The sequence below is a fragment of the Mobula birostris genome, chromosome 1 (genome assembly GCF_030028105.1).
Source record: "Mobula birostris isolate sMobBir1 chromosome 1, sMobBir1.hap1, whole genome shotgun sequence".
NCBI classification, from domain to species: Eukaryota; Metazoa; Chordata; class Chondrichthyes; order Myliobatiformes; family Myliobatidae; genus Mobula; species Mobula birostris.
The window spans coordinates 236,333,408-236,360,530 of NC_092370.1; the positions used below are offsets into that span (position 1 = coordinate 236,333,408).

General features: G+C 41.4%; 1 protein-coding gene across 4 annotated transcripts in view; it reads right to left on the bottom strand.

Moving 5' to 3' along the window:
* Positions 1-27,123, bottom strand: part of LOC140205944 (latent-transforming growth factor beta-binding protein 2-like) — a 496,450-nt gene that overhangs the window by 207,971 nt on the left and 261,356 nt on the right. For all 4 annotated transcript variants that reach the window (XM_072273854.1, XM_072273862.1, XM_072273844.1 and 1 more), the window contains 4 exons: positions 16,409-16,573; positions 13,993-14,187; positions 5,560-5,579; positions 4,755-4,803 (listed from right to left, as the gene is read on the bottom strand). In XM_072273854.1, coding sequence (XP_072129955.1) covers positions 4,755-4,803; positions 5,560-5,579; positions 13,993-14,187; positions 16,409-16,573 — 429 coding nt within the window. The remainder of the gene's footprint in view (positions 1-4,754; positions 4,804-5,559; positions 5,580-13,992; positions 14,188-16,408; positions 16,574-27,123) is intronic.

A 27,123-nucleotide genomic window follows, 5' to 3' on the forward strand; every position in this document is an offset into this window, starting at 1 on the left:
CCTCCCTGATTTATTTATTAAGATTTCGCTTATAACGCTCTACAACGTGTAGGCCTATTTTCTTAGCAGGTACTGGTTCACAAAATTTCCAGGTTCCGGATCAGGCAAAGCTGAGTACCGGCACGTGAGATCTTGTGATCTTTTCTGTTTAAATCAAAAACCTCTACAAAAGGGGTCAGCTTATACAAAGGTAACATGAAAAAGGCACTTTTTTAACCTTGAAATGGGGGGTGGGGGTCGGCTTATACTCCGGAATATACGGTACATAACATTTAGGCAAATATACTATCTAACTTGTGGAAGATTGCTGAGGGATCTGGGTGACCTAACAGAAAATACACAAAAATGCTATGGAGATATAGCAAGTAATTTCTAATAGAAACAGAATTTTACAGTTGAAAACGTGACAAATTGGCTCAACTCTGACTGTTTGAAAATCTGACTATTGATGGCATACCGGCACAACAGGCCCACAACCGGTGCCATATCATTGGCTCTTCACACAACCCTGCAACAAGTGGACAGCAAAGATGCATACTGTATATCAGGTTGCTCTTCATCAACTATAGCTTGGCATTCAGTACTAGCATCCCCTCAAAATTAATCAATAAACTCCAAGTCCTGGGGGTTAGTATGGCCTTGTGACCCCAGTCAGTTCAGAGTGTCAATAAAGTATCATCCACAATTTCCATCAGCAAGGTGTATCACAAGGTTGTGTGACTAGCCCCCCTGCTCTACGTACTTTACACTTGTGACTGTGTGGCTAAGCACAGCTCCAATGTCATCTTAAATTTGCTGATTACACCACTCTTTGGTGAAATCAAAGCTGGTAATGAATCAGTATATTGGACAGAAATTGAATATTTGGATGAATGGTATCAAAACAACAACCTCTTACTCAATGTCAGCAAGATCAAGGAAGTAATATTGACTTCAGGAGGAGAAAACCGGAGGTACATAAGCCAGTCCTCATTGGGGATCAAAGGTGGAGTAGGTCAACAACTTTAAATTCCTCAGTGTTATTATTTTAGAAGACCTGTCTTGAGCCCAGCATGTAAATGCAATTACGAAGAAAGCACGGCAGCACCTCTACTTAGGAGCTTGTGAAGATTCAGCATGTCATCTACTAGTTTGACCAACCTCTATAGAAGTGTGGTGGAGAGTATATTGGCTGGTTGCATCACACCCTGGTATGGATATACCAATGCTCTTGAATGGAAAATCCTACGAAAAGTAGTGGATACAGCCCAGTCCATTATAGGTAAAGCTTCCCCTCTATTGAGCACATCTGCATGGAGAGTTATTTCAGAAAAGTAGCATCCATCATCGGGGATCCCCACCACCCAGATCATGATCTTTTCTTGCTTCTGCCATCAGGAAGAAAGTACTGGGGCCTCAGGACTTACAACTACCATTTCTAGGAACAATTACTACTCTTTAACCATCAGGCTCTTGAACCACTTCATTCAACATCACCTACCCATCATTGAACTGTCCCCACAACCTATGGACTCATTTTCAAGAACTCTTCATCTCATGTTCTCAATATTTCTTGCTATTTTCCCTCCTTTGTACATTGGTATTGTTTGTCCGCCCTGTTGTGTGTGATTTTTTATTGATTCTATTACGGTTCTTGGATTTACTGAGTATGCCAAGAAAATGTACTTCAGGGTTATATCTGGTGGCATACTATATATGTACTTTGATAATAAATTTATTTCGAACTTTCTTTTTCCACAGATGCTGCCTGATCTGGTGAGTACTTCCAGTATGTTCTATTTCACCTCAAAATGTTGTTGCTTTTGCTAAGAGAACAGAACACAGAAGTAGGCTATGCTTCAGTTGCATATGGTTTTGGTGATATCAGGAGAACTGTGAACAGTATTGGTCTCCTATTTTTTGGAAGAATGTTAATATGTTAGTAGCAGTTCAATTAGTACAGAGGGACCTGAAAGCCAGGATCAGGGAGGCTAAAGACAGGTACAGGAGGAAGCTTGAGTGGAAACTCCAGCAGAACAACATGAGAGAGGTCTGGAGGGGGATGAGGACCATCACTGGGTTCCGGCAAACTAGCAACAGAGGAGCTGAAGACAGTGTGGACAGGACCAATGAACTTAACCTGTTCTTTAACAGATTTGACATTGTGGCCCCTGCCCGTCCCCCACATGAGCATCTGTTGTCGGCCCCCAACCAACACATATTCCACTCTCCCTTCCTACCCCTCCTCACAGTCCCCCAACCTGCTCTCATGACTACACCCCTTCTCCATACGAAACCACCATGGCGGGCTTCACAGCTGAACAGGTGAGAAGACAGATGAAACATCTCAACCCAAGCAAGGCTGCAGGACCGGATGGTGTCAGTACCAGGATGCTCAAAGCCTGTGCCCCTCAGCTATGTGGAGTATTTCGCCATGTATTCAACCTGAGCCTGAGGCTCCGGAGGGTTCCTGTACTGTGGAAGATGTCCTGCCTCGTCCCTGTGCCGAAGACGCCGCACCCCAGCAGCCTCAATGACTACAGACCGGTGGCATTGACCTCCCACATCATGAAGACCCTGAAGAGGCTTGTTCTGGAGCTGCTCCGGCCTATGCTCAGGCCACACTTAGATCCCCTCCAGTTCGCCTACCAGCCCCAACTAGGAGTTGAGGGTACCATCGTCTACCTGCTGAACCGTGTCTACGCCCACCTGGACAAGCCAGCGAGCACTGTGAGGGTCATGTTTTTTGACTTCTCCAGTGTGTTCATCACTATCCGCCCTGCTCTGCTGGGGGAGAAGCTGACAGCGATGCAGGTGGATGCTTCCCTGGTGTCATGGATTCTTGATTACTTGACTGGCGGACCACAGTACGTGTGCTTGCAGCACTGTGTGTCCGACAGAGTGATCAGCAGCACTGGGGCTCCACAGGGGACTGTCTTGTCTCCCGTTCTCTTTACCATTTACACCTCGGACTTCAAGTACTGCACAAAGTCTTGTCAACTTTAGAAGTTTTCGGATGACTCTGCCATAGTTGGATGCATCAGCAGGGGAGATGAGGCTGAGTACAGGGCTATGGTAGGAAACTTTGTCACATGGTGTGAGCAGAATTATCTGCAGCTTAATGTGAAAAAGACTAAGGAGCTGGTGGTAGACCTGAGGAGAGCTAAGGTACCGGTGACCCCTGTTTCCATCCAGAGGGTCAGAGTGGACATGGTGGAGGATTACAGTTACCTGGGGATACGAATTGACAATAAACTGGACTGGTCTAAGAACACTGGGGCTGTCTACAAGAAGGGTCAGAGCCGTCTCTATTTCCTGAGGAGACTGAGGTCCTTTAACATCTGCCCGATGATGCTGAGGATGTTCTACAAGTCTGTGGTGGCCAGTGCTATCATGTTTGTTGTTGTGCGCTGGGGCAGCAGGCTGACGGTAGCAGACACCAACAGGATCAACAAACTGATTCGTAAGGCCAGTGATGTTGTGGGGATGGAACTGGACTCCCTGACGGTGGTATCTGAAAAGAGGATGCTGTCCAAGTTGCATGCCATCTTGGACAATGTCTCCCATCCACTACATAATGTACTGGGTGGGCACAGGAGTACATTCAGCCAGAGACTCATTCCACTGAGATGCAGCACAGAGTGTCATAGGAAGTCATTCCTGCCTGTGGCCATCAAACTTTACAACTCCTCCTTTGGAGGGTCAGACACCCTGAGCCAATAGGCTGGTCCTGGACTTATTTCCTGGCATAATTTACATATTACTATTTAACTATTTATGGTTTTATTACTATTTATTATTTATGGTGCAACTGCAACGAAAACCAATTTCCCCCGGGATCAATAAAGTATGACTATATGACTATGACTGTAATTAGCTATAGAATCTCACTGGTAAAAAAAGATTGCCTTTCATGCCTGCTAGTATTTAATGATTCTCTCTTAATTAATATTGTTACTGGAATTTAATAAATATACTGGCCACATAACTGACACAGTGCCCTATAGTACTTTTAGATATTCTGGCACTGAAGTTTACATAAATACAAAAATATACAGAATTCCTGTTGTTTGCATTTTTACTGTTAATTGATTTCCATCAACTAAAGGAAAGTAATGTAGAATGTAACAAGCACTTTTTTTTTAAAGTAGAAGGGCCATCCTTATAAACAAAATAACAAAAAGAACTTGTGAACTATATGAATTTTAGCAACTTAATTACTGAAGTCTAAAAAGGGTACTAAAGTAAACAATTATAATCGAATAATGCACAGAAACATTCTATTTATGATTTAGGTAAGCATTGATGAAGGTGTGAATGAGGTGCAAAGTTATGCAATACTCTCTTGGGTAGGCAGGAAATGAATAATAGTTTTCAAAGGATGAAGGCAAAATACTGGAATCACATGATATTCCTGTGCATTTGACTGATAAGCTCTGCCTTGGTATGCAGAACTTGCACGTGGATCAATTTGTGTGAAATACTGAACTGCTGTTCTCTTCAATTAAAAATTTATTCTATACATAAGAGTATGAGCAACTGCATCCAGCAGTTGCCCACAAGCATTTGTGTATTGTGCAAAAGTCTGCAGATAAAGCAAAATAAAAATTCACACTCACATGTTTAGATTTAAAGAGGGGGTGACATGAGTTTGCAGCAAAGTGCAGAAGATTAAATTATAACTGTCCACATGACTCATTGATAAATGAGAATTCCAATCCACATCACAGGGGAACTATTTATATAAAACACAATCTAAGGAAGTAGTTACTAACCTGGATATTCTTCAACACTTGGAACATGAAATGATTCGAAAGGCTTTGGCTGTTGTGAACAAAAACAGATTATAATTCTGCAAATTACCCATAAAAAATAATTGTGAATTCAACTTTAATTTTGGTTTCAACTATGGGGGTCAGTGTTTAAAATGAGGCTAACTGATGCCTAAGATGAATTTCCAGTCTCTTGACTAATGAGGAACCTTAAAAGATATGCACTTCTACCTGATTAAAACATTATGCTAAAATTTTTGTTTGTACCAATTTTTTTGACGTTCTATCCAAGTAAATCCAGAGAAGTTAGATGGTAATGAATTTAAACAAATCTAATCCAAGTGTTCTATTCAAAATTTAATTGTGCCTCCCACTTCACTACAGTTGTGTTACAGTGAAAAGAAACTCCAAGATTGTAGGAGTGGATTCAAGTCAGTATTACAAAAGACAGGCATGGAACAAAGGGGAGGAACTAACCTTGGTCTTGGATGCTTTTTTTTCCCTTTATGTCACTAGAGTTTGATACAACATGCCCACGGCAGAAAAGTAAGTGTTGGTGCTCTGTGCAATGACCATCTTGTTTTAAAATACATATCATCTTCTCTGTCACTATTGCTTGTTTTGCAATTATAATAGTTCACACTGAGAAGCACACATTTAAATGATTAAAACTATTAGAAATCCAATCAACATGAAAATCCATGTTGCAATTTTCAAACTTACAGAAGTAAACTATGATTAAATTAATTGCTAACAATGACAAATAATTATCCACTTTTTATGATATAAATTAGTTAACCATACTTACTGTTTTTATTGAAGTATCATCTGCAAAAAAAATTGCAGAGATTATCTTTTTACAATGAACAATATACAGGAATATTTCATTTTGCAATTTTTTATGTCTCCACATGCAGATAAAGGGATGTACCAACCCGTATATGGAGGAAAACGTTTTATGGCAGTCAAGCAGTACACCATTTAAAAAAGTAAATTAGCCCTTGCCACTTTGGACTTCAAAGGCTACATAAGGTGAGTACACTGATAGGTATAATTCAGTAACATAGCCAAAGAGGAATTAGAAGTTAGTTTTCTGGGCAAGTACAATCAGAGGGGCCATCTAAAATTTCAGATAACTAATATGAACAGCTAGCATTATGAGACTGGAAGATCCTGTGTAAAGATTTAGAGTGATAGAATTATGTAGCATGGAAACAGGCCCTTCAGACAAATTTCATCCAGGCTGACCTAAATGCTCATTTAAGCTAGTTTCATTTGTCCTCATCTCTTAAAACCATACCTATCCATGCACCTGTTCAAATGCCTTTTAGATGTTGTTTTTCTACCCGCCTCAACCACTTGCAAAGTTGAAAGTAAAATTATTATTAAAGTACATTTATGTCACCATATACAACCCTGAGATTCATTTTCTGTGGGCATTCACAGTAAATACGAGAAACACAATAGAATCAATGAACGAGTGCCCCCAACAGAACGAACAATGTGCAAAACATAAAAATAAAAAATAAATAAATAAGCAACGAATATCGAGAACATGAGATGAAGAGTCCTATGAGTCCATAGGTTGTGGGAACAGTTCAGTGATGAGTTGAATGAAGTTATCCCCTCTGTTTCAAGAGCTTGATGGTTGAGGAGTAATAACTGTTTGTGAACCTAATGGTGTGGGTCTTGGGACTTCTGTAGCTTCTTCCTGATAGCGGCAGTGAGAAGAGAGCATAGCCTGGATGGTGGGAGTCTTTGATGATGGATGCTGCTTTCCTGTGAGTGTGCTGCATCTAGATGCGTTCAATAGTGAGGAGGGATTCATACAAGATGGACTGGGCCATATCCAATACTTTTTGTAGCTTTTCCATTCAAGCGTATTGGTGTTTCCAATAACATGCCATGATGCAACCAGTCAATATACTCTCCACAACATATCTAGAAAAGTATGTCGAAGTTTTAGATGAGATGCCAAATCTTCGCAAACTTCTACGGAAGTAGAGACTCTGCCATGCTTCATTTGTTCTTCTTTGTGTAATGCCCTGGTTAAGAGCCTGCATTACGGCATTTCCACTGCTATGCTGTTATGCTTTTAACAGCTTTTCTGCAAATGCAATGTATTCTGTTAGTTAAGCTTCATCGACTATTGCTTTGGCTTCAGCTGAGATGGGGAGCTGTTTGCTCAGCCTAGGAATTTTGTGTCAGCCAGCTGGGGTTTAATTGGCAACCTGCAGTGATATTCTATCCAGTGGCATGTTATGGAACATTCAAGAGGGCTGAGCAGGATCAGATTTCTGAGGGACAGTGGTCTGGTTTTGGATTTTTATTGGGAGGAGATGTGGAGCAGAGCACTAGGGAAGATACTTGTAGAATGCCGCTCAAAGGAGAGACCTTGTTATAAGAAGTGCTTTGTGCAGATGAATGTTCCAAGGAGAAAGTGCCAATACTCCTGAGTTAGCCAGTTCATTTGAAATGGCCTTTGCGGAAAGTCCAAATTGTGGCCAATGTCTTTCAGCAGAACTTGGGTACAGAAATGAGCTTTACCATTTATGTGTGCATTTAGATTGGTTTAACTGTACTGGGCTCTTTTCTTTTTTTCCTTATTAACTCTTTGTTAAAGTTGAAATATCTCCTAAACATACTTCCACTTTAATTTTAAGATGGTGTAAGGTCTGTTATTTCCTGGCAAACAATAAGTTTGCATGGGACAAGCATTTACAGAGCATTCACCATAATTTCTGTTCCCTTATCAGAACATTCCAACTTTCCTGTTTGGTTGAATGCCAATCTTACCAACCTTAGATTTATATTGCTTATTGAAGGTGGCCTTCTCACCATCACCCATGCAAAGCTGAGTCATGTGGCTGTTAGTTAGAGTTAGCTAATGAGCCAAATCTGTTACGAGCCACAATGAGACAATTACATTCGTAACCTATGTTGGGCCCAATACTAGTTCTCTGAAATTATGACACTAAGGATGTTGTTGACTCTCTCCACCACTGATCCCCAATGAGAACTGGCTCATGGACCTTGGGTTTCTTCCTCCTGGAGTCAATAATCAGTTTCTTGATCTTGCTGACATTGAGTGAGAGGTTGTTGTTGTGCTGGGCAGGGCACATCTCCAGGATGGAGGATCTTTGCCTGCCCAATATTGTGCTGTATGGCGATCTCTCCACTGGCCACTGTGACAAAGGGGCACCGAAGAAGAGGTACAAGGACTCTTTGTAGAAATCCCTTGGTGCCTATCACATTGACCATCGCCAGCGGTCTAATCCAGCCTCCGATCGCGAGGCCTGGCGACATACCATTCACTAGTCTGTCTCCTCCTTCGAGAACACAAGCAGGGCTGGCATTGAGGACAAAAGGAGAAGGAGGAAGAACCGTGACACAGCAGTACCAAACCCAGAACAGAATTTCTCTTGCATCGGCTGTGGCTGGACCTGCCTGTCCTGAATTGGCCTTGTCAGCCACCAGCGAGCCTTCAGCAGATGTGGGCAGCCCCCTTCCTATATCTTCCTTCGTGAAGCCAAGTCATGACATGACTCAGCCAGATTTCATATCTCCCTCCAATATGCAGATTCATCAACACCTTTGACTCGGCAACAACAGTGCTGTTATCAGGAAATTTAAATATGGCATTGAAGCTGTGCTTAGTCTTACAGTGTTAAATATAAAGTGAGAAAAACATGGGGCTAGGCACACAGCCCGTGCTGATGGCGATTGTGGAGGAGATGTTGTTGCCAATCGAAACTGACTGGGTTCTCCAAGTGAGGAAGTCGAGGATCCGGTTGCACAAGGATGGATTGCTTTTCCCTGGTAAAAAGTTTCTGTGCTTCTCATGATTTTATACCCCTCCGTGAGGTCACCAGTCTCCTACATTCCAAGGGAAAAGTGCTGCCTAACCTCTCCTTACAACACAGATCCTCAAATCCTGCTGACATTCTTATGAATACTCTTTGCATTAGTTCTAGCTGAATAGTGTGTTTCCTATAACAAAGCTGTGCACAACACTCCAAGTGTTGCCTTACCAACGTCTCTTACAATTGCAATATCACGTTCCAGCTCCTATCGTTGCTGTCCTGATTGATGAAAGCCAGAATGCCAAACACCTTCGCTATCCTGTCCACCTGTGATGCCACTTTTAGATGAGAAATATTGATTTAAGAATATTATCCATCTCCTGTTGCTTCACGCAGATCTTTAAGGGGACATTCTTATTCTAGCCACCCTTTTACTCTTAGTATAGCTGTAGAATCTCTTGTGATTTTCCTTAACTTTGCTCACATAATGCTCACTATATGCCCTCCTGGTTTCCCTCTTGACTGTACTCCTACACTTATTCTCATCAAGAGATTTGATTGATCCCCACCATCTTACCCTAATGCCTTTTTCTTAAATCGAGTCTCAATATTGCACATCAACCAAGCCCTCAAATTTACCAGTATTCCCTTCACCCCAAAAACACATGCTATCCCTGATCTCTTTATATCATACTTTTAAAGCCTCAAACCTGTCTGACATCTTTTTACCTGCAAGTAGTCTCACCGTGTGGGCACGTAGCCAAGTGGTTAAGGTTAAGGCATTGGACTAGCTACCTGAAGGTCGTGAGTTCGAGCCCCAGCCAAGGGAACGTGTTGTGTCATTGAGCAAGGCACTTAATCATACATTGCTCTGCGACGACAGTTTCTATTCTGGTAGTTATTATTTTTTTCTTTTCTCTTCCCCTTTTCCTCTTCTGCTGTACCCCACTCTGGCCTCTTGTTTCTTCTCCTCACTTGCCTATCACCTCCACTTGGTGCCCCTCCTTATTCCTGTTCTCCCATAGTTCATCCTCCTCTCCTGTCATATTCCTTCTTCGCCAACTTTTTACTTTCCCCACCCACCTAGCTTCACCTATCACCTTCTAACTTGTCCTCCTACCACCCCCCCAACCCATCTCACCCCCTTCCTTTCCAGTTCTGAGATGAAGGGTCACTGCCCAAAACATTAACTGTTATTCATTTCCATATATACTGCCCAACCTGTTCAGTTCCTCCAGCATTTTGTATGTGGTACAACATATTTAGATCTATTTCTGATTTACAGGAGAGGTCATCTGACTAAAGAGTGCCCGGCAAGTATAAATTATGTGCTGAGTATTACAGTATCTGTTATTTACAAAGGCAGATGACTGAACTTTCTACCAATCTGCAGCACTGAATAAAAGTGATTTCAGTCTATCAGCATAGTTTGTTCTACTTTAAATCTGAAGCTAGCAGCCCATCTACTCCCAGTATGAAATTAAGCTCCATATTGGAAGAGAAGTTTATTCCAGAGTCAAGTTAGCTCTTTATTCCAGATTTGCACTGCTCTACGCAGTTAATTTAAAGTTAGAAATGACAAAATCTAAAGTGCAAATGCACCGTTAACTGCCATAAATAAAATACTTGAATTTTACAACAATTTTTTTAAAGTACACAATAGTAAATTGTTTATCAAAACCTGTTGAATTTTACAGTAATTTAAAATCAGGTTTCATGGACAGTCCAAAACAATATAGAACAAAGATGCAAGAAAATGTCCAGAAAAAAGTACATAATCACAGATTCATAAATATGATAAAGTAGTAATACACAATAATTTCTAGTTTATAGTTATTTAATTAAACCATTATTATCCCCATGAATCTAAAGTACCAAACATAAAAACTATATGTCTGTTTATGTACTTACCTCTCAAAATAACGTAACTTCATGTTCCTTTCTGTATACTGCATGATAGACACAGTCTCATGTTTGAATTACTTTGAGATTAGCAAGCTCACATCATACCCGGCACCCTTCTGATTCATTATTAATTCATCAACTGTTAAATAATTTGTCTTTAATGAGTACCAGACTCAAAAATTTCATTTCTGTCTATTAATTGTTACCTTTTTATCTTTCAAAATTTATAACTGTGACATGTGAAGATCTTTCCAGGAAAAAGGTACCGTCTTGTCTTTATTCCAAGCATTTAGATATGAAACTTGTCTTTGTCAAGGGCCCGTATTAAGAAAAATTTCTTCTCGGTTTATAGCAGAGTAATAATACTAATAAGATATTTTTAAGATATTCATAGTTTAAAAATATTGTATGCTTGTAAAGTTCATGTTTCAATTTAAATCTAACATGTCAAAACTAAATTAATTCAGTTATTTTCTTTTCCAAAATATTACTCTCATTACTATTCACCAACTTTACAATCCTGCCTCTATATACTTTTGCATGTATTAGGAATTTGCTGTGGTGTGTTGGTTAGAGCATGACATGCAAATAAAAAACAACTTTCAATAATTATAAAGAATAAAGAATTATATAAAAATATAAAGTTAGAAATTAAACTATGGATACAGAATAAAATGGACGTAAATACCAGCATGTATTCACAAAGTAAACAGTATTATAAAAATGTGAACAACAGGAATTCTGCAGATGCTGGAAATTCAAGCAACACACATCAAAGTTGCTGGTGAACGCAGCAGGCCAGGCAGCATCTGTAGGAAGAGGTGCAGTCGACGTTTCAGGCCAAGACCCCTCGTCAGGACTAACTGAAGGAAGAGTGAGTAAGGGATTTGAAAGTTGGAGGGGGAGGGGGAGATCCAAAATGATAGGAGAAGACAGGAGGGGGAGGGATAGAGCCAAGAGCTGGACAGGTGATAGGCAAAAGGGGATACGAGAGGATCATGGGACAGGAGGTTCGGGAAGAAAGACAGTGGGGGGGGGGACCCAGAGGATGGGCAAGAGGTATATTCAGAGGGACAGAGGGAGAAAAAGGAGAGTGAGAGAAAGAATGTGTGCATAAAAATAAGTAACAGATGGGGTACGAGGGGGAGGTGGGGCCTCAGCGGAAGTTAGAGAAGCCGATGTTCATGCCATCAGGTTGGAGGCTACCCAGGCGGAATATCAGGTGTTGTTCCTCCAACCTGAGTGTGGCTTCATCTTTACAGTAGAGGAGGCCGTGGATAGACATGTCAGAATGGGAATGGGATGTGGAATTAAAATGTGTGGCCACTGGGAGATCCTGCTTTCTCTGGCGGACAGAGCGTAGATGTTCAGCAAAGCGGTCTCCCAGTCTGCGTCGGGTCTCGCCAATATATAAAAGGCCACATTGGGAGCACCGGACGCAGTATATCACCCCAGTTGACTCACAGGTGAAGTGTTGCCTCACCTGGAAGGACTGTTTGGGGCCCTGAATGGTGGTAAGGGAGGAAGTGTAAGGGCATGTGTAGCACTTGTTCCGCTTACACAGATAAGTGCCAGGAGGGAGATCAGTGGGGAGGGATGGGGGGGACGAATGGACAAGGGAGTTGTAAAAATGTGGTTTAAAGTGTTTACAGTACATGCAGTGATGGGGGTAATAGATAGAAGGGTGGTGGGGAGGCTAACTAGAATGTTGATCAGATTAACTTCCTGGGGGAAGGAACATTTAAGATGCTGTGAAGTTTTTCTTTCAAAAGAAGAGAACTTTTGGAAAACGCAAACACAAGGAATTCTGCAGATGCTGGAAATTCAAGCAACGCACATCAAAGTTGCTGGTGAACGCAGCAGGCCAGGCAGCAGCTCTAGGAAGAGGTACAGTCGACGTTTCAGACCGAGACCCTTCATCAGGACTAACTGAAGGAAGAGCTAGTAAGAGATTTGAAAGTGGGAGGGGGAGGGGGAGATCCTAAATGACAGGAGAAGACAGGAGGGGGAGGGATGGTGCCAAGAGCTGGACAGGTGATTGGCAAAAGGGATACGAGAGGATCATGGGACAGGAGGCCCAGGGAGAAGGAAAAGGGGGAGGGGGGGAAAACCCAGAGGATGGGCAAGGGGTATAGTCAGAGGGACAGAGGGAGAAAAAGGCGAGTGAGAGAAAGAATGTGTGTATATAAATAAATAATGGATGGGGTACGAGGGGGAGGTGGGGCATTAGCGGAAGTTAGAGAAGTCAATGTTTATGCCATCAGGTTCAAGGCTACCCAGACGGAATATAAGGTGCTTCTCCTCCAACCTGAGTGTGGCTTCATCTTTACAGTAGAGGAGGCCGTGGATAGACATGTCGGAATGGGAATGGGATGTGGAATTAAAATGAGTGGCCAATGGGAGATCCTGCTTTCTCTGGCGGACAGAGCGTAGGTGTTCAGCAAAACGGTCTCCCAGTCTGCGTTACCAGCGACTTTTGGAAAAGGCAGTTTGCAGGGTGGGTAGTGTCCACAATGATTGTTCCTGCCCACTTCTTTGTCCTGGATACACACAAGCCCAGTAATGATGCAGCCAATGATTTTTTCTACTGACGTGACCGATTGTTGTACTTTTCTGATATTGTGAGAAGATGCTGCACCAAACCAGACAGTAATGGCTGATGTGAGAATGCTCTCAATGAGGAACAATGAAGAATTGTACCAGCTATGTTCTGAGGAAGATGGAAATTTACCAACTACTGACATCATAATCTTACCAGCATTATGACTCTCTATCACTGTTCTTTTAAACCTACTTTATTAAATCTCAATTACAAGGCTATAAGAATGAGCAATATAATTTTAAGTCTGTCAAGGCCTTGCTTTTTATCTGTCTACCTGCATATTCTTTGTAACTGTAAGATTATATTCTGCAGTGCTTTTTTTCTGTTGTACTAATTTAAAATACCTCCATATTGATGGCATGCACAAAAAGGTTTACACGACAGTATATTTCAGTACATGACAATAATGAACCAATTATATGCAAGGAATGGAGGGATATGGATCATGTGCGGGCAGATGTGATTAGTTTAATTTGATATTGTGGTAGACACAGGCATCATGTTTCTGTGTTGTACTGTTCTACGTTCTATATAAAGAAATTTAAAAGAAAAGAATTAACAGTTTAAAATAATTGTTTAGTTTATCGAGTGGAAATATTTCAAATATTTGTAAAAGTTACAATCTCATTATATATAGTATTTACCTTTACTGTGCTACTTTTATTATTTTATCAATGAAAATTAATTTAGAATTGAACATATTTTTATGAAGTTTATGAATTTAGGAACTGTCATTCATAATTATGAAGCAGTGTTCCTTAAAGCCCGCTTTATAAATCCATCAAAATTATTCTCTTTGTCCCAAGTTAATACTGTGAAAAATTATAGGGAGGGTTCTCATCTTGATAGCCTAGTGTAAATTCGAATTTCTCTCCAAGCACAAATATAGCATATAGAAATTGGGAACATTCAACCTAAATTCAGTACTTACATCTTTCTAAGCTTACATAATTTTCTTCCTTTGAAGTTAACTTGGAATCCTTGACAGCATTCTGCCGATTGTCAAGATACTGTTCTAGAGAAACATGAGTTATTTCCTCTTCTTCAGCAGGTCTCATCAAGATCTGGACATGAGACCTGGAGTAATGATAACCGTGACCCGCTGGGCAGATTTCATTGAAAACGACTGAAATCAAAGGAAATTTCTAAATTAGTTGAAATTAGAAACAGGAATATGCAAAACATCAGCTACCTAATTGTTGAAAGAATAAATGTCTGAATAAAAATGATTGTTAAAAAATTATACCGTTATTATGATTTTGACTGCTCTAGAACCTGTTACATATTTTGGTTTTTTGCTCCCTAAGCAGAAATGAATATTATGTCTGTTTTCAAGTTAAATGCTGAGCTCCAATACAAGACAAACACTGCAAGGCTACTACAACATTGTAACAATGTATATATGTTTGAAACTTAACCTCTGATATAACGAGCAAAACTGCCATTCTGACCATCCACAGGACATTGACAAGTTCCATTTTTACAATCGCCCACAAGTTGATTCAGTATCTCACAAACTGCTGATCTCCTTGGGTGTTCAGTCACAACAGATTTCAGAGTTTACAGAGCATGGTGAGAAAAAAAAACACCCAGTGAGCAGCAGTTCCGTGGGCGAAAGCACCCAGTTAATGAGAAGACAGAGAAGAATAGACAGACTAGTTTAAGCCGACATGAAGGCAACAGTAACTCAAATAACCACATGTTACCACAGTGGTGTGCAGAAGAGCATCTTTGAATGCACAGCATGTCAAATCTTGAAGTGAATAGGCTACAGCAGCAGAAGGCTACAAACATACACCCAGTGGTCACTTTATTGAGTGCAGCAAGCACCTAATAAAGTGGTCTTGAGTGCATTAACTTGTCCATATGTCAATATATTTGACTTTGAGATTCCTCATTCACCTACAAAACAGGGGCAGTTATATTCTGCAGCAAAGTAGTAACTGATATAAAAATGATCCTGAATCCAATCTTAAATACATTTTTCAGGCTATTATTTACAGAGCAGACAGGAATGGCAGAGAGGGTTACATACAAGAAGGTGCTAATATGTTGCCAAATAATTTCAAAGGAAATTTTCAGCAAGGAATTGTATGTACAGAGACTCAACAACATTCATTGAGCTCAATTTCATTCTTCTGTTACAGCTTTAGTCACTTAATGAGGAAACCAGATTGAAAAGTCTAGACTGAATCAACAAATTTCAGCCTCACTTCACTCTGTAACCAGAGACTATAAAAGATCCATTAGAAATAGATTTTCATTTGATTTTCTGCGTTCAACACCATCATACCCTCGGTACTAATCAACAAGCTCTAAACCCTAGGCCTCTGTATCTCCCTCTGCAAGCGGATCCTTGACTTGGTTCCCCATGGGAAACCACAGTCAGTGAAGATCGGAAATAATATCTCATCCTCACTGACAATCAACGCTGGCACACCTCAAGGATGTGTGCTTAGTCTATTGCTCTTCTCTCTCTACACCCACGACTGTGTGGCTCGGCACAGCTCAAACATAGTCTATTAATTTGCTGACAACACAATTATTTTTGGCAGAATTTCAGATGGTGACGAGGAGGAACACTGGAGAGAGATACATCAGCTGGTTGAATGGTGTCGCAATGACAACTGGCATTCAACATCAGCAAGGCCAAAAAATTGATTGTGAAAATACAACAGACTAACTGGCCTGTAATTTCTTTTCTTCTGCCTATCCCCCTTCTTGAAGAGTGGAGGGACACTTTCAATTTTCCCAGCTTTCAGAACCATTCCAGAATCCAGAGATTCTCAAAAAATCATTACAAATGCCCTCAAAATTTCCTCAGCCACCTTTCAGTATCCTGGGGTGCACACCATCTGGTCCAGGTGACTTATCTAACTTCAGACCATTCAGTTTACAAGAACCTTCTGCCTAGTAATAGCAACTTCACACACTTCATGACCCCTGACTCCTGGAACTTTCACCATATTACTAGTGTCTTCTACAGTGAAGACAAATATAAAATACATATTCAGTTTGTCAGCCATTTGCTTGTTCCCCATTACGACCTCCGAGGGATCGTTTTCCAGTGGTCCGACATCCACGTTTGCCTCTCTTTTACACTTTATCTGAAGGAACTGTCGGTTTGCCTTTCTTTAATATTATTGGCCAACTTACTTTCATATTTCATCTTTATCTTCTTAATGACATTTTTAGTTGCCTGAATTTCTGAATGGACAATGTATACTGCCTCACCTGTTCTTTTTGCTCTCTTTTAGTGCTACTTATTTAATTTAATTTTATATACACATATAATCATAATGATTTGGTAATCATAATAATTTGACAGAGTGTCTAACAGACATTACCTGAGCCAGGAAGTGGACACTTTGCACAGTTTTTACCCCATCCTTTGCCCACACGGCTACAACAACAAATCTGCTTTGCAATTTGCTGAGAGAGAGGCAGAGAACAGTTCCCATTGGACACTGATCTGAAACAGGGTCCCAGTTCAGCAGAAACCGCCTTGTCCGCTGTAAAGAAAATCAAATTACAAAATTACTTTAAAATTTGATTTAAAGAAGAGTAGGACATAAGATAACTTATCTCCAGCATCTCAATTTATTTAGAATTTTAAACTTTTTTTTACATTTATGATAAATAATTTACAGACAATATCACTTAAAATATACTATGCATCATGCTTTGGATGTGATGGTATACTGTGTTTACCTATATAGTAATGGTGACTAATCTGGACAGACTCTTGGAATGTCCTGTTGTCGGTTGAATCAAAAGTAGTGATGAATCAGCATAGAGGAAGGAGATTGAAAATCTGACTGAGTGGTGCCACGACAACAACAACAACAACAACCACCTCTACCTCAAAGTCAGCATGACCAAAGAGCTGATTGTTGTTTTCAGGAGGAGGAAACCAGAGGTCCATGAGCCAGTCCTCATAGGGGATCAAAGGTGGAGAAGGTCAGCAACCGCAAATTTCTTGGTGTTATCATTTCAGAGGACCTGTCCTTGGTTCAGCATATAAGTGTAATAGTGAAGAAAGCATGGTAGTGCCTCTACTTTTTGTTGAAGTTTACAAAGATTCGACATGACATATATTAGATCTCCCGATAACCTTCTCTATGGAAAACAGATTTAGTACCCGAGATACCCTTGTAAAGTAACCTCTCATCTCAGGTTGATTCTTGTAAATTCTTTCTGGATTTCCTCTTTATTGAAGTAACCAGAAATGAAAGAACACACCAATTGAAGCCAAAAGTATTCTATAAAGAGTTGGCATTAATACTCTGCCTCTGTTGATAAATCACAGAATTGTGTATGCCTTAATTGCTTTCTCAACCTGTCCTGCACTTTACAATAATTTGTGCACTCATAACCCACCCCATTATGCTATTCATTTCCTCAGTCCCTTTGCTCCTTCAGCCAGCTTGGAACAGTGTCCTTTGTCCTGTACTGTCTTGTGAAATTCATTTTCTCAAAATGCATCCACACTGCATTACTTTACATTAACTTGCCTTGTGTCCCTTCATTTACCAGATTGTTTATATCCTGTTGCAATTTATCATTATCTTTACTGCTTAGATGACTGCAAATTTTAAAATTGTGGCTTCTATTCTTAACACCAGTCCTACAGGAATGCTGCTGTTCATCTTCTAGATTGTGAACAACCATTCAGTACCACCCATTGCCACCCGTGATTGTCAGCAGCTTCCCTTTATCATCCTATTATTTAAAATCTCCCTGTACCCTTGGTTGGTTTGTCCTGGTGCCATTGGTTATTTTCCTGTACTGTACGTAATATCCATGAATTAAGCTAAGGTAGATATCACAGATCCTGTTGCAACACAGGAAGAATCCAACCAATATATGAGCACCACAATGAAAGTTCTGAATTGTGCTTGGGCTCCAGATTCCAAAAGAAAATGAATTGAAAAGCACACAGGACATTTCCTCTAACTTATTCTCTCGCCATGCTTATTAACTGTCCAAACTCTCTCCTTGCAATTCTCCTGCCATTCTTTGGGGTTGTTTACAGCAGCTTACCAATGCATAGGTCTTTAGAATGTGGAAAGAAACTGAAGTTGCTTCTTTTCAGGTAGTCCCACAGGACTGAGGATTACTTAACTCCACTCCAATCTTCTGGATTCTAAGTTACCTAGAGAGGCAATGTGCAGACTCTCCCTCTGGTGAACAGGAGGTGAGTGACAGAATGGTTGAAGGTGCAGGTAATAACATGCATTTCTTCCACATCTTTCAGAAGGCTTTTGTATGTTGCCGAGGCATAGCCTTGAGTATTTCAATGCCAGCCTGGATGCTCCTTCTCCATCTTGGGTGGCGTGGATTTCCACAAGTTCAAAATTCAAAATAAATTTATCTTTAAAGTACATGTACGTCACCATATACAAACCAGACATACATTTTCTTACGGGCATTTATAGTAAATACAAGAAACACAATAGAATTCATGAAAGATCTCATTCAACACGCTGGACAAACAACCAACATGCAAAAGACAATGACTGTGCAAATACAAAAGGAAAAAAAGGAAATAATAATAGAATTAAATAAGAATTAAATATTCTTAATATTTAATTTAAAGCAGAAAGCGGCCAGTAAGCGAGTGGGCCAGTGAAGGAGTGGAGCTTTGAGGCTTTGATTCGAGAGATTCTGGCAGTTTTGGCAGTTGGTCTGTGCAATCAAGTCAATCAAGATTTGAATAGATCAGCAGAAAGCCATTGATTAGACAATGAAGATTTCAAGAGCTCAGACTCAGCTGAAAGCAGCTGATTGGGCAGTCAAGGTCAGGTGACCAAGCATTTTGAAAAGCTTAAACAGGTAAATAGAAGAAGGGTATAAGGGTTTTTTTTATAGAATATGACGAATAAACAGGAATAGGATACTAGGATGGTCAAAGATGGGAGGGTGAAGTGTAGGTATGTGTGTGTGTGTGTGTGTGTGTGTGTATGTGAGAGTGAGAGAGAGAGTGAGAGAGAGAGAGAGAGAGAGAGAGAGATAGAGAGAGAGAGAGATAGAGAGAGAGAGAGAGAGATTGGGTGAAGGGATTTAGAATGTATGTCTAGTGCACATTCTGGAGCAGGGGGTGGCGGTAATGCACCATTAAGCTGGATGCCAACCGCCGTAAAACAAGATACAGACAGACAGATAAATAGAAGGATAGCTCAAGCGAAGCAGCCTGTGGAAAGTGGCCAGTGAAGGAGTGGAACTTTGAGGCTTTGACTCGAGAGGCTTAGACGAGAAGAGGCGGAGGACAAGTTTGCTCGCAATTAGTTTTTACAATGTCTCCTGAGATGGTGATGTGCCTCTCATGTGAGATATGGCAGTCTTGGGGGACGCCCCACTCCCGCAGAGTCACATCTGCCAGAAGTGCATACGGCTGGGCGATCTGGAAGACCTTGTAAGGAATCTGGAGCAGGAGCTAGATGACCTTCGACTCATAAGGGAGAATGAGGCAGTCATAGATGAGAGCTTCAGGGAGGTAGTCACACCTAGGCTGTCGGAAGTGGGTCGTTGGGTGACAGTCAGAGGGGGGAAAGCGAAGGTGAGCAGACAGGTAGTGCAGATCACCCCTATAGCCATTCCCCTGAATAATAAGTATACCGTCCTGGATATTGTTGGCGGGGACGACCGACCAGATGTGAGCCACGGTGGCAGGGCCTCCGGCACTGAGTCTGACCCGGTGGTGCAGAAGGGTGGGACAGAGAAGAGGAGAGCTGGCGTCATTGGAGACTCTATAGTCAGGGGAGCAGACAGGAGATTTCGTGGACGTGAGAAGGACACCCGCATGGTTTGTTGCCTCCCGGGTGCCAGGGTCCAGGATGTCTCTGACCGGGTGCACGACATCCTGGTACGACAGGGAAGGCAACCAGAAGTCGTGATACATGTTAGGACCAATGACAGGCAGGAAGAGGGATGAGGTCCTGAAGTGAGTGTTTCGGGAACTAGGCAGAAGGCTGAAGAACAGGACCTCAAGGGTGGCGTTCTCAGGATTGTTGCCAGTGCTGCGTGACAGTGATGGTAAAAACTGGAGGAGATGGCAGTTGAATGCGTGGCTGAGGAGTTGGTGCAGGGAGCAGGGTTTTAGATTTTTGGATCATTGGGATCTTTTTTGGGGAAGGTGGGTCTTGTACAGATTGGTTGGGTTGCATCTGAACCCGAGGGGGAGCAATATCCTTGCAGGTAGGTTTGCTAGCATGGTTCGGGAGAGTTTAAACTAATTTGCAAGGGGGATGGGACCCAGAGCAATAGAGCAGTGAAAGAAGTGCATGGGGTAAAGCCAAATCTAACATACAGAGAGACTTTGAGGAAAGAGAAGCAGAATAAATGGTGTAAAGACAGTAAGGTAGAAGGGCTGAAATGTGTGTACCTCAATGCAAGAAGCATCAGGAACAAAGGTGATGAACTGAGAGTTTGGATACATACATGGAATTATGATGTAGTGGCCATTACAGAGACTTGGCTGGCACCAGGGCAGGAATGGATTCTCAATATTCCTGGATTTCAGTGCTTTAAAAGGGATAGAGAGGGTGGAAAAAGGGGAGGAGGGGTGGCATTACTGGTCAGGGATACTATTACAGCTACAGAAAGGGTGGGTAATGTAGCAGGATCCTCTTTTGAGTCAATATGGGTGGAAGTCAGGAACAGGAAGGAAGCAGTTACTCTACTGGGGGTATTCTATAGGCCCCCTGGTAGCAACAGAGATACAGAGGAGCAGATTGGGAGGCAGATTTTGGAAAGGTGCAAAAATAACAGGGTTGTTATCATGGGTGACTTTAACTTCCCTAATATTGATTGGCACCTGATTAGTTCCAAGGGTTTAGATGGGGCAGAGTTTGTTAAGTGTGTCCAGGATGGATTCCTGCCACAGTATGTGGACAGGCCGACTAGGGGGAATGCCATACTAGATCTACTACTAGGTAATGAACTGAGTCAGGTCACAGATCTCTCAGTGGGTGAGCATCTGGGGGACAGTGACCACTGTTCCCTGGCCTTTAGCATTATCATGGAAAAGGATAGAAGCTGAGACGACAGGAAAATTTTTAATTAAGGAATGGCAAATTATGAGGCTATTAAGGCTAGAACTTGCGGGTGTGAATTGGGATGATGTTTTTGCAGGGAAATGTACTATGAACATGTGGTCGATGTTTAGAGATCTCTCGCAGGCTGTTAGAGATAAATTTGTCCCGGTGAGGAAGATAAAGAATGGTAGGGTAAAGGAACCATGGGTGACAAGTAAGGTGGAAAATCTAGTCAGGTGGAAGAAGGCAGCATACATGAGGTTTAGGAAGCAAGGATCAGATGGGTCTATTGAGGAATATAGGGAAGCAAGAAAGGAGCTTAAGAAGGGGCTGAGAAGAGCAAGAAGGGGGCATGAGAAGGCCTTAGCGAGTAGGGTCAAGGAAAACCCCAAGGCATTCTTCAATTATGTGAAGAAAAAAAGGATGATAGGAGTGAAAGTAGGACCGATTAGAGATAAAGGTGGGAAGATGTGCCTGGAGGCTGTGGAAGTGAGCAAGGTCCTCAATGAATACTTCTCTTAGGTATTCACCAATGAGAGGGAACTTGATGATGGTGAGGACAATATGAGTGAGGTTGATGTTCTGGAGCATGTTGATATTAAGGGAGAGGAGGTGTAGGAGTTGTTAAAATACATTAGGATGGATAAGTCCCCGGGGCCTGACAGAATATTCCCCAGGCTGCTCCACGAGGCGAAGGAAGAGATTGCTGAGCTTCTGGCTAGGATCTTTATGTCCTCCTTGTCAACGGGAATGGTACCAGAGGATTGCAGGGAGGCGAATGTTGTCCCCTTGCTCAAAAAAGGTAGTAGGGATAGTCTGGGTAATTATAAACCAGTGAGTCTTACGTCTGTGGTGGGAAAGCTGTTGGAAAAGATTCTTAGAGATAGGATCTATGGGCATTTAGAGAATCATGGTCTGATCAGGGACAGTCAGCATGGCTTTGTGAAGGGCAGATCGTGTCTAACAAGCCTGATAGGGTTCTTTGAGGAGGTGACCAGGCATATAGATGAGGGTAGTGCAGTGAATGTGATCTATATGGATTTTAGTAAGGCATTTGACAAGGTTCCACATGGTAGGCTTATTCAGAAAGTCAGAAGGCATGGGATCCAGGGAAGTTTGTCCAGGTGGATTCAGAATTGGCTTGCCTGCAGAAGGCAGAGGGTCGTGGTGGAGGGAGTACATTCAGATTGGAGGATTGTGACTAGTGGTGTCCCACAAGGATCTGTTCTGGGTCCTCTACTTATCGTGATTTTTATTAACGACCTGGATGTGGGGGTAGAAGGGTGGCTGGCAAGTTTGCAGATGAGACAAAGGTTGGTGGTGTTGTAGATAGTGTAGAGGATTGTCAAAGATTGCAGAGAGACATTGATAGGATGCAGAAGTGGGCTGAGAAGTGGCAGATGGTGTTCAACCCGGAGAAGTGTGAGGTGGTACACTTTGGAAGGTCAAACTCCAAGGCAGAGTACAAAGTAAATGGCAGGATACTTGGTAGTGTGGAGGAGCAAAGGGATCTGGGGGTACATGTCCACTGATCCCTGAAAGTTGCCTCACAGGTGGATAGGGTAGTTAAGAAAGCCTATGGGGTGTTAGCTTTCATAAGTCGAGGGATAGAGTTTAAGAGTCACGATGTAATGATATAACTCTATAAAACTCTGGTTAGACAACACTTGGAGTACTATGTCCAGTTCTGGTCGCCTCACTATAGGAAGGATGTGGAAGCATTGGAAAGGGTACAGAGGAGATTTACCAGGATGCTGCCTGGTTTGGAGAGTATGCATTATGATCAGAGATTAAGGGAGCTAGGGCTTTACTCTTTGGAGAGGAGGAGGATGAGAGGAGACATGATAGAGGTGTACAAGATAATAAGAGGAATAGATAGAGTGGATAGCCAGCACCTCTTCCCCAGGGCACCACTGCTCAATACAAGAGGACATGGCTTTAAGGTAAGGTGTGGGAAATTCAAGGGGGATATTAGAGGAAGGTGTTTTACTCAGAGAGTGGTTGGTGCGTGGAATGCACTGCCTGAGTCAGTGGTGGAGGCAGATACACTAGTGAAGTTTAAGAGACAACTGGACAAGTATATGGAGGAATTTAAGTTGGGGGCTTATATGGGAGGCATGGTTTGAGGGTCGGCACAACATTGTGGGCTGAAGGGCCTGTACTGTGCTGTACTATTCTATGTTCTAAATATCGAGAACTTGAGATGAAGAGTCCTTAAAAGTGAGTCCATAGGTTATGGGAACAGTTCAGTGAAGGGGCGAGTGAAGTTGAGTGCAGTTATCCCTTCTTGTTCAAGGGCTTGATGGCTGAGAGATAATAACTGTTCCTGAACCTGGTGATGTGGGTCCAGAGGCAACTGTATTTCCTTCCTGATTACAATGACGAGAAGATAGCGTGGCCTGGATGGTGGGGGCCCTCGATGATGCATGATGCTTTTCTGTGACAGTGCTCCATGCAAATGAGCTCAATGATGGGGAGGGCATTACCCATTATGGACTGGGCTGTATCCATTACATTTTGTACACTTTTCTGTTCAAAGGCTTTGATGTTTCCATATCAAGCTGTGATGCAACTAGTCAATATACTTTCCAGTTCATATCTATTAGAAGGTTGTCAAAGTTTCAGATGACAGGCTAAATCTTCACAAACTTCTAAGGAAGTAGATGCACTGCCTTTGCTTTCTTTGCAATGGTACTTATGTGCTGGACCCAGCACAGATCCTCTGAAATGAAAACACCAGTGAATTTAAAACTGCTGACCTCTCCACCTGTGATCCCCTGATGAGGACTAGCTCATAGACCTCCACTTTTCTCCTCCTGAAGTCCATAATCAGTTCCTGACATTGAGTGAGATGTTGTTGCAGCACTACTCGACCAGATTTTCAATCTCCCCCCTTCATGCTGATTCGTGACCACATTTGATTCAACGAATGATAGAGGTGTTGTCAGCAAACTTAAATATGGCATTGGAGCTGTGCTTAGCATCACAGTCATAAGTATAAAGTGAATAGACAAAGGGGCTATGTACTCAGCCATCTGGTACACTTGTGCAGATGGAAATTATTGAGGAGATTTTGTTGCCAGTCTGAACCAACTAAGGTCTGCAAGTGAGGAAATCGAGGATCCAGTTGTACAAGGAAGCATTGGGGCTTGGGTCTAGAATCTCATTGATTAGTGTTGGAGACTTCCAGTGGTGCTCATGGTGTGAGGTTGTGTTTTAGATCCGCTCCATTACCTCTGATCTTTATCCTATGATCAGCTACATTTAAGTTAACTTTTAAGGTACCGACCTTTACAATACCTCGGAGTTGATTGTCATTATATATTTGGATGCTTTTAAGGTCCAGTATGTCTAAGAACGGGAAAAACGGCAAACCTCCTGTCAGACTGAAAGTTACCGACCCCACTCCTGTTGTTGACCCGGCACAATGAAGAAACAACGTGAATTCCTTACCTTTAAAAATTCTGATTTAGAATGCAGAATGCGTCGTCAGAATATAAGTATTATCGGACTCAAAGATGGCGTGGAATCTGAAGACCTTATTAAGATTTTCTCTCAACTTTTAAAAGACTAATTTCCCACCTTGTTTCCTGATCAACCACCACTATTGGACAGGGCTCATAGTGTTCCATCATATTCATCTAAGTCAGACGAGCCTCGGCATGTTATTATACGATTTTATTACTTTCAAGACAAGGAAAAGTTGTTCCGTTTTGCTAAAGGCTACTCGACCTAAAGGCTACATTGATTTTTCAGATCTCCACTTTCGATTGGTGGAGGACTTTAGCAAACAGGTTTGCGTCCAACGTGTTCATTATAGATGTGATGGCGGAATTCTACAAGATGGATTTAAAGCCAGTTCTGCTATATCCCTCACGTTTGAGGATCCGAATGTCCGATGGGTCTCCCCGTTTTTTCGACTCTCCGTCGGATGCCCAGAGCTACCTGGATCAACTCTCACCTTCAACATCCTAATTGCACTGTTAAATTATCAGTGCCTGATTGGAGGGTGCTAATCTGTTTAATCTGTCTGGTTTTATTTTCTTTTTTCTTTTTTTTTTGCTCTATCTGAGGGCAGAATTTTTTTTTGTTTAACTAATATGGCTACCAAACTTTTTTTAACTACATCATTTCTTCTTCTTCCCTGGGGATAAATATATATATATTTTTTCTTCTTTGTATTATATCTTTCTCGTTTTAGTTGGTGTACTTCTTGATTTTTTTTCACTCTTCTACTGTTTTTCAACTTTAGTTGATCTTTTTTATATATACACTTCTTTACTGAGTGTTTATCGGAAATCATGGGGGTAGATTTAGTTCTTGCTTCTATCTGGCTAGTCTATTCTAGATTTAGCTTTGGGGTTATGGGGCAGGGGGGGTTTTCACTTTATAGTTTTTTTTTCTTCTTGGGCTACTCATATATTATTGAAGTATTTTTCGCGTCGTCTTTCTCGTTATCTCCTGTTTACTCTGTTCCCTTTCCGGGTTTGTGGGTTGAATCTATTGTCAATCCTCCCTTTATTTGAGGGTTGACTTTGGGGGTTATGGATTCTACTATTAATTTTGTCTCTTGGAATCTAACGGTCTTAGTCATCCAATTAAAAGGAAAAAATCTTCAAAGTATTCCAGAGACTTAAAGCACATATTTTATTTGTACAAGAGACCCATGTGCAGAGGGGGGACAGATTATGTCTTTTTAAGTTCTGGAAGGATCACCAATACCACTCAAATTCTAATGTCAAAGTTGGAGGAGTTCCTACTTTCATAGATCCCTCAATTATATTTGTGCAACAGGATATTATCTCTGATCCGAATGGTAGATTTTTACTGGTTGGTAGTTTACTTTTTAATAAAAAGGTAGTTCTGGTTAACACTTATGCTCCAAACTCGGACTGTCCGGAATTTTATATATCTTTATTTAATGTTTCCAAATTTGAATGAGTTTACACTAATCTGGGGCGGAGATCTTAATACTTGTTTATCCCCACTATTGGACCGTTTGGCCCCTATACGGACTGCACCCAATAAATCTGCAACCTTGATTAATTCATTTCTCTCAGATTCGGGGTTGACGGACATTTGGCGGTTTTTACATCCCCAAGACTTTTTTTTTAAACACATGTTCATCACTTTTACTCAAGTTAGTGACTCTCATCTTATTTCCTCAGTAGTTAAATGTGAATATGACTCTATAACCATTTCGGACCATGCTCCACTTAAGTTTTCTATTAAATTATTGGCCAATGCTCATAACACTAGACAATGGCGTTTTAATTCACTGTTGCTTCAGGACTTGGATTTTATTAACTTCATGAGTGAACAGATTGCTCTTTTTTTACAATTAACAGTACAGAGGATATCCTTGAACACCCTTTGGGATACCTCCAAAGCTTATATTTGTGGCCAGATTATATCGTACTCTGCTGCTTTGAGGAAAAGGTTGAAGAAGGAAGAACTTGCTCTTGTGGACAAGATTTAGGAAATAGATAAGAAATATGCTACAGTTCCTTCTGAGAAGCTGTATAAACAAACAACTGAACTTCAAATGGAACACAGTTTATTACTTTCATCCTCTATTGCAAATCAATTAATGAAGACAAGAAGTGAATTTTATATACATAGTGACAAAGTTGGTAAACTGTTGGCTAATCAGTTGAAGACCAACTCCAATAAACTTCAAATTATCAGATTTATAATCAAAAAGATCAACTGACATTTGATCAAGCTGAGATTAATCAATCCTCCTTTGATTTTTATTCCTCTTTATATCGATCAGAATCTCCACGAGATTCTAAACATATATGTGACTTTTTAGATAACCTAGACTTCCCTAAGATATCACACGATATATGTTCTATGTTAGAAACTTCCTTCACTACTGATGGGATTAAGAATGTTATTTTTTCTATGAACTCGGGGAAAGCTCCTGGCCCTGATAGGTTTACCGTGGAATTTTTTAAATCTTTTGCACCCTCATTAGTCCCCTGGTTAACCAGGGTTCTGGAGGCCTCACTAAAACTTGGTAA